Source organism: Chrysochloris asiatica, unplaced genomic scaffold, assembly GCF_000296735.1.
Source record: "Chrysochloris asiatica unplaced genomic scaffold, ChrAsi1.0 scaffold00008, whole genome shotgun sequence".
Classification (NCBI taxonomy): Eukaryota; Metazoa; Chordata; class Mammalia; order Afrosoricida; family Chrysochloridae; genus Chrysochloris; species Chrysochloris asiatica.
In genome coordinates this window covers 9,605,269-9,613,543 of record NW_006408526.1, presented here as the reverse complement: position 1 = coordinate 9,613,543, position 8,275 = coordinate 9,605,269, and the positions used below count along the sequence as shown (strand labels likewise).

At 36.3% G+C, this 8,275-nt stretch overlaps 1 protein-coding gene across 1 annotated transcript in view; it reads left to right on the top strand.

Moving 5' to 3' along the window:
• The window catches only part of ANGPTL5 (angiopoietin-like 5), a 29,810-nt gene that overhangs the window by 12,073 nt on the left and 9,462 nt on the right, over positions 1-8,275 (top strand). Inside the window, exons 5-6 of the mRNA XM_006833760.1 lie at positions 3,192-3,292; positions 6,235-6,355. Coding sequence (XP_006833823.1) covers positions 3,192-3,292; positions 6,235-6,355 — 222 coding nt within the window. The remainder of the gene's footprint in view (positions 1-3,191; positions 3,293-6,234; positions 6,356-8,275) is intronic.

The window sequence follows — 8,275 nt, the reverse complement described above, 5'->3', positions numbered from 1 at the left end:
ATTGAGAAAACCTTTTCTTAACTTTTTATAACATTGGTCTCATACAATATCTGTCCTTCTGTGACTAATTTCACTCAGCACAGTGTCCTCCAGGTTCATCTATGTTGTCAGGTGTTTTATAGTTTCATCATTATTCTTCAATGTTTCCTATTATTCCATTGTGTGTATGTACCAAAGTTTGACAATTCTTTTGTTGATGGACATTTAGGCTGTCACCATATTTTTGGTGTGTCTGTTGTAGAGAGTATATTGAAGGATCCTGTTTTCTTATCCATTCTGCTCTGTCTCTTGACTGGTGCATTTACTCCATCTACATTCAGTGTAATTATTCATAGGTCTGAATTGATTGCTGTCATTTTGTGGTACTGCTGGTTTCTTTGTTCCACATAATTTTCTGCCCTGAGTTCATTCTGTTTGTGGCTTTTCTTTTTTATTTTATTTTTTGTTGCGTTAATATTTACTAAATTCTTCTGATTTTCCTTTTTAAAATTCTGATGTGCAGATGTATTAACTTTCTTTGAGGTTACCCTGTTGTTTATTAGTTTTTTTCCCCATTAAAAACAGTCTTGAAATCTACTTGAATTCCTTGCAATTTGGATGTTCTGTAGCTACACTATTGCCTCTTTTTGCTTTGTAGTTGACTTAATTGTAAATTGATATCTCTGGTTTCTGATTTTCAACCTTGTATGTTTGTTTTACTTTAATTGTTTCTATATCTGGATTGACTTTTGGGTGGTGTTGTCAGTATGGTACTTTCAGCTTGTTGTATGCTGTTGTGGGTTCTCAGACCAAAGAACATTCTGTAGTATTTTTTGTAAAGTTGGTTTGTTCATTTCAAATTCCTTTAATTTCTGTTTATCAGGAAACATCTTAATTTCACAATTGTATTTGAGGGACAACTTTACTGGGTATATGATTCTTGGTTGGCAACATTTTCTTCCAAAATTCTGTATATGTTATCTCATTGCCTTCTTGCCTGCATGATTTCTGCTGAGTACTCAGAGCTCAGTCTTATTTGTTCTCCTTTGTAGGTAACTTTTTCTTTTTCCAGAGTTGCTCTCAGGATTCTTTCCTAGTCTTTGGTTTTAGAAAGTTTGATTATGATATGTCTTGGCGACTTTTTTCTAGGATATGTCCTTTTGGGGTTAGTTCAGCTTCTTGTATGCTTATCTTCTCGTCTTTCATGATGTTGTTACTGTTGTCAGGTGCCCTTGAGTCGGTTAACATGTGTTAATAGTGACTCTGAATATGGCTTCCAAGGAGCAGCTGGTGAGCTTGAACTGCTCACCTTGTGGTTCACACTGACTTTGCAGTCCAGTGCATTAATCCACAGTGCTACACCAGGACTCCAGTCTTTTCAGGAGCAGTAAGCCTTATCTTTCTCTGGAGCAACTGGTGGGTTCAAACCCAGTTGCTCCAGACCTTGTGGTTTGAAGTCCAGTGCTTTATTGTATAGTTTAAATCCAATAACTCTTTGACCAATTTCTGTGCTTTTTAATTGTCTCCTCCTGTTCTGGAATTCTGATCACCTGTAAGTTGTTCCTCTTTATAGTGTCCCACATAATTCTTAGGCTTTCTTCAGATTTTTTTCATTCTTTTTTTTGGTTGTTCTTCTAGCATATTAGCATTAAGAGATTTATCTTCAACCTCACTAATTTAAGCTTCTATTGCTTCAAATCTACTCCTTTGTACTTTCAATATATTGTCCATTTCTGAAATCTTAGTATTAATCTTCTAGATTTCTAATTGCAGGTTTTTATTGTTTCCAAACTTGTTTTTATTTTGTCTGTTAGCTCCTGTAGTGTTTTTATGAATAGTTCTGAAGTTTTTTTCTGTTCTCCTTTCTTTCCTTAAGCTATCTGTCACTCCTTTAGTGTTATCAAAATATTATTCTTTTGCATTTTTTTTTTTTCAGTCAGTTCCATTGCCTTTCCTTCTTCAGAAACATTTTCTGGCTCTGCTCTTGGTCATTTATTTGAGCCATTCTCTTGTTTCTTTGTGTGACCTAAACTGGTTGTGTCTGGGGCACTGTGGGATTTTCATATTTGTATTCAATTGATGATTGTGTTTTGATGTATTTCTTAGACACTCACCAACTGTCTCCTGTGGGTGTAGTTAGAAAATATAAGTGTGTACACCGTTCTTGTTCGTCAATCATGCACCTCAGTTTAGAGTGTGTTTGGCTGGTGTTGGTTGTTGTCTATCATTGATCAGGTGGTATAGGAACTGGTATTAGCTCTTGCCCAGTGTGTGGAACTGTGGAAGCAATGGTTATGGCTGAGGTATATGGGCATAGTTGTGGTCTCCTGTGGTCAGGTGAAAAAGAGAAAAGCCCTTCCATACACACACACACACACACACACACACATAAGAAAACAAACAAAATAAACAAACAAGGAACCAACAATGAAAAGTAAAAATAATAAAGCAAAAAATGAACTTAAAACGGCAGCAACCAGAAAAAATAGAATAACAATAAAGACAAAAAAGTTAGGACAATGGAGCTTTGTTGTTGTTGTTATGTGCCTTGGAGTCGGTTCTAACTCATAGTGACCCTGTACAGGGTTTCCAAGGCTGTAAATCTATACTGGAGCAGAATGCCTCATCTTTCTTTGTGGAACAGCTGTTAGTTTCAAACTGCTGACCTTGAGATTAGTAGCCCTATTCATAACCACTATGCTACCAGAGCTTTGTTGTTGTTGTTAAGTGCCGTCGAGTTGGTTCCGACCCATAGCGACCCTGTACAGGGTTTCCGAGGGTGTAAATCCTTACGGGAGTAGAAAGCCTCATCTTTCTCCTGCGGAGCAGCTGGTAGTTTAGAACCGCTGACCTTAAGGTTTGCAGCCCAATTCGTAACCACTACGCTACCAGAGCTTTAGAAGAGAAAAATAGGAGATAAAATAAAAGGAAGTAATAAAAAAAAGGAAACAAAAGCACGTAAGGGTTACTAAAAACAGAAAAGAGGGACAGGAAAATGAAGCTATACAAGAGAGAAATAAGAGAGGCAATAAAAGGATAAAAGGAACAAATAATTTAAAAAGTGTAATACTTTAGAAAAACCAGGGAGAAGGAAGATGAAAAGAGAGAGACTCCCACTTTTGAACTTTCTGTGCAGGGTTGCTGTTAGTCAGAACCAACTCAATAGCACTTAATAACAACAACAAATAACTAATAAAAAATTACTTTTCTAGGTTTGGATTGTACTGATATTAAAGATACCATTGGCTCTGTTACCAAAACACCAAGTGGTTTATACATAATCCATCCGGAAGGAGCTAGTCACCCATTTGAGGTAAAGTTTTCGCTTTTTCAAAACCAAAAACCAAACCCCGTACTATCAAGTCGATGGCAACTCTTGGTGAACCCCATGTGTTACAGGGTACAACTGCTTCATAGGGTGGGCTTTCTTGACGGTCATCTTTATGGGAGCAGGTTCTTGGTGAACCCCATGTGTTACAGGGTACAACTGCTTCATAGGGTGGGCTTTCTTGACAGTCATCTTATGGGAGCGGGTGTCCAGGCCTTTTTTCTGGCACTGCTAGGGGTTTGAACTGCCCACCTTAATGCAAGTGATATGTGCTGCATATGGACCTTTCTCCTTTATTATGTGGTACACGATAAACATCCAAACAATTTAAGCAGTATGAAAATTTAAATCGCTTCAAAATTTACTTGTTTCCTTGGAGAATTTTTTTTTTTTTTAATATTAATTAAAGTTCTGGTTTCAAAATTTTGTGGGGTTTTTTTTGTGTGTAATTCTAATTCCTAAACCAGTGAAAGCATTAGGTAGTTTATCTTTCACTTTGCTACCTGAGATTTTGTGGTTGTACTCTTTAAAGTAAATCCATTTGGTACAGGATCTTACCTGTTCTATGTATGTATTATATAATATATTCTATATATTACCTGTTCTCTCTCTCTCTTTCTCTGTCTCTGTATATATATATATATATATATATATATATATTTTCTTTTCTATCTCTATCTATATATATAATTGGTTGTTTGGTTCTGACTCATAACAACCCTGCATAGGGTTTTCTAGGCTGGAAATCTTTACAGGAGCAGAAAGTCTTATCTTTCTCTCACAGAACAGCTGGTACTTTCAAACTGCTGACCTTGAGGTTAGCAGCCCAACTTGTAACCACTACACTACCAGAGCTCCTTTATATATATATACTTTGCTATACTTGTTTTACCTGTGGATATTAGAGATTATAGATATTAGAGGTTATGGATATTACCTACAGATATTAGAAAATAATTTTGTGCATTGGATTGGGGCTTACTAAAAATAGTTCTGATTTCTTACTAAAAATAGTTCTTACTAAAAATAGTTCCTATATATATGGTTACATACAGTTTTCTTTGAGGATAAGCAATTTAAATGATTGTGTAAGAAATTAATAGTTTAAATAATGTTTTGCTGATGTATTGGGAAGACTGAGATGCAGATCCAGTCTTAGATTGAATAAAGAAATTGTTATAGCTCTCTCCTTAATAATTCTATGCTACAATTTCTAGCAGAAATGTTTACTAGACATTATGTGTTATTATTGATATATGAATATTTATGTGTAGTTTAAATTTTTCTAGGCACATAACTTTATGATATTGATTGATACAACTTATTGATACTCTTTACGAGACAATTAAAACTTTTTCTGAGTAGATATTAACAGCTTCTCTTAGATTTACTAAGGTTACTTTTTGAATTCTAATTGACAAGATGTCAAAAAAAATGGAATTAAGCAGGGAATTACTTAAAAATGATCTAAATCACTTCTCTTACAGATTTGAAAACTTGCTTGAACAGCTGTAGAAGGGAAAGTCTTCTAATTTTGTGAGGAGTGAGATGAATAATTACTTCTTTTTTTGGAAAGTGTTGGCTCTCTGACTTCTTCCACATTGCCTTTCTCTGTCTACATGTGGGAAGTTTCTAAAGAAGGGGAGTTCTCTGGTTTCCCCCTCAGATCACTCCCCTGGATACTTACTGGAGTTTTCTCAGAGACATTTTATAGAGCACTCACAGCTGCATCTATGGAGCTTGCTGAGATGGGGCACAGGTGTGCCTTTCAATCGGAAGATGCTCATCGAACACAGGCCTTGTAGACTTGTTGGAGAAAAGAGTAATAAGAGCCAGGCATATTTAACACTATAAATAACCAGTATTTTAAAAGAAAAAATAATTTACAAAGAAACATGAAGTGGGGTTTCAAAAAGTTCCTGGAAAAATTCTAGTATCTTTAAATTCTATTTGTTCACAGCTTTTTGAAGCCTGTCTTAGGCTGGGTTCTCTGGAGAACCCAGAGAACCCAGTGAAATATATGTACACGTAGAGAAGTTTAGATAAAGGAAATGGATTACACAGTTGTAGAGGTGGGAGAGTCCCAATTCCGGGTCAGATGAGGCAATCTTGGCAGGCAGGCAGGTTCCATAAGTAAGAAGGCAGGCTGCTGGTGGCTCCTAGGATTGGCATGTGATAGAGCAGGTGACTTGTTCAAGTCCGAAGAACTGGGGGTCAGAGATGAATCAGATACAAGATCCAGACCCAGCAGAAAGCAAACAAGCTTTCCCTGAGTGTCTAATATATTGGAAACAGGCCACAACCCCAAGGAAACATCCTTTCAATTGATTGGCTGCTAGTAACAGAATTCATCATAGAGTAAATCATGGGGATAACTGCCAAACCACTGAAAATTCTGGCCCAGTCAAGTTGGCACAAAACCTTACCTATCACAAGCCCCCTTGTATATATGCTATACGGCCATATCAGATCAGTACTGTTATTACTACGTTAAAGCATACTTTCAGCTAGAGTTAAGGAATGAAAGGATAACCTTCAAATGCTATAATCATTTATGCATTTTAAAAAATAACTGATACAGGAACTGAAATTAGGTAAGCTACAACTTTATTTTATACTTGCTATTGTTGTTAAGTGCCATCGAGTTGATTCTGACCCATAGTGACCCTGTATAGGGTTTCCAAGGACCAGCTGGTGAGCTTGAACCACTGATGTTGCAGTCCAAACAACTTTGCAGTCTGATGCATTAGCCCACAGTACACACTAAGATGTATTGAAATCAGATTATATTAATAACATACAAAGCATTGAAAACTTTCAGTGGAAATGACTTCTCTTTCTCCAGGCTTAAGGATGAAGTATAAGCTTTATAATATGAGTGAGGAATGAAAATAATATGGTATTTTAAAATTTTGTATCAATTTTAGGTAATGTGTGACATGGACTACAGAGGCGGTGGATGGACTGTCATACAAAAAAGGACTGATGGAGTAATCGATTTCCAGAGGTTGTGGTGTGACTATCTGGATGGATTTGGTGACCTTTTAGGTAAGATTTTATGTGCGTGTATTTCTCCTGTATTCTTTCACTCCTTTTTAGTGTAACTGCTAGAGAGAATTTCTTTATTGATCACAACTCTGATAAAACAGGTCAAATCCTCATAAATATAAAAATATGAGTGAAATAGCTTTTCTGTTATATGCCATAAATAGATCTTTGGTTGTGATCTGGATGTATTTATTTATAGATATCTGTTGCTATAGAGTTTGAAGAGTCTGAATTGAGAATTTATTAAGTACCTTCTGTACACCCAGTAGGAACCCCGGTGGCTCTGTAAGATAAGCACTGGACTGGTGGTTCTGTAGGATAAACACTGGACTGCTAACCAGAAGGTCAACAGTTCAAACCTACCAGTCACATGTAGTAGGAGGATGAGGCTTTCTGCTTCTGTTAAGATTTACAATCTTGGAAACCCTGTACAGGGTCTCTATGAGTTGGAATTAAGCAGATAGCAGTGGGTTTGCTTTGTTTGGCTTTGTGCATCCAGCAGGGTTCAGTCACATTGCTTACCATCTATTAATGGAATAAAAAGCTGAGTGGGTATGGTACTGTATGTAGATTTAAAATTCTCCAGGTGTATGTTGTGTCTGTACAGCAAAAGAAAAAGAGAACTGAGGTACACTGCTATAAAGTTAAAATTATGTCAACTGGATGTAATATTTCACAATTATCATTGAAAGTTACTATGTTCAAAGTTTGAAAAAAGTATTAATCCCAGGTGAATTATAGATATTGGTTTATACCATCACCACACAACACCACCACGTTTGTGGAGGAATAGAAACATCAGTATTTCAGAATCTTGCAGAATTTTACATTAGTTAGAATTTCTGCAGGCAATTTATATAATTTTTGGTAAATTATTGCTATTACAATTTAAAATCTTAAGCTTCCCACATCCAAGGGGTCAGCAAGTGATGGTGTTAATTCTGGGGCTAAACCCTCTAATAGATGCCAAGATTTTAGAAGAGACGTTGTTGTTGTTGTTATGTGCCGTGGAGTCGGTTCCAACTCATAGCGACTCTGTACAGTTTCCGAGGCTGTAAATCTTTACCGGAGCAGAAAACCTCATCTTTATGTAATAAAATGCTACAAATAGCTGTCTTGTTAACATACTTGCGTCTTCTCAGTATTACTTCCTACAGAGTGCTTCCCTTTGAATTATGTATATTTTTTACTTCCTGTTTATTCTATGAGGAAATGATGTGAGTTTTGAGTAAAAAGATTTTCAGACAGGTATTCTTCATATAAACTAAGATTGTAATTGGTATATTTAAAAAAATAAATTGGAAATGAAGGAAAATATTAAGTCCTAAATGGGGGATCTAGGTAGAGGGGAAAAATGCCAAGGACACTTAAATTGGGGAGTTAATGATTGAGGGAGTAAACAGAGCCTCAGGGACCTAGTTTACTATGTTCCCTTTCTTGCTGAATTTCTCTAGGATGTTTTTCAGTTTTAAGTAAATTGTGTAGCTTAAATCTGCCTATAAGCCTTGGAGAGTTATAGTTTTAAGACTTTCGCCTCTATCAAACTATTCTGAACTTCTAGAATTTTGTTTTAAGGATATATCACATAACAATGTTGTACGCATTTAAGGTATGGCATGATGAATACGAGGCAGATAGAAAGTTGTTGGCTAGCATATGCATGCAAAAAGTAAGTAGTCTGAGCTAAGAAATTTAATAATTCATCTGGGATGTACAATTCTTCTGGAAATGTTGAGTAAGCCTGGGGATACTCCAGTGTTGACACATGATGTTTGCTGTCATAGGCAATTAACAAACTCCATTATAGCAAGCACTGGACTACTAACTAAAAGGTTGGCAATTCAAACTCACCAACCTCTCCTTGGAAACCCTATACAGGATCACTATGAGTTGGAACCAACTCAACGGCACTTAGCCACA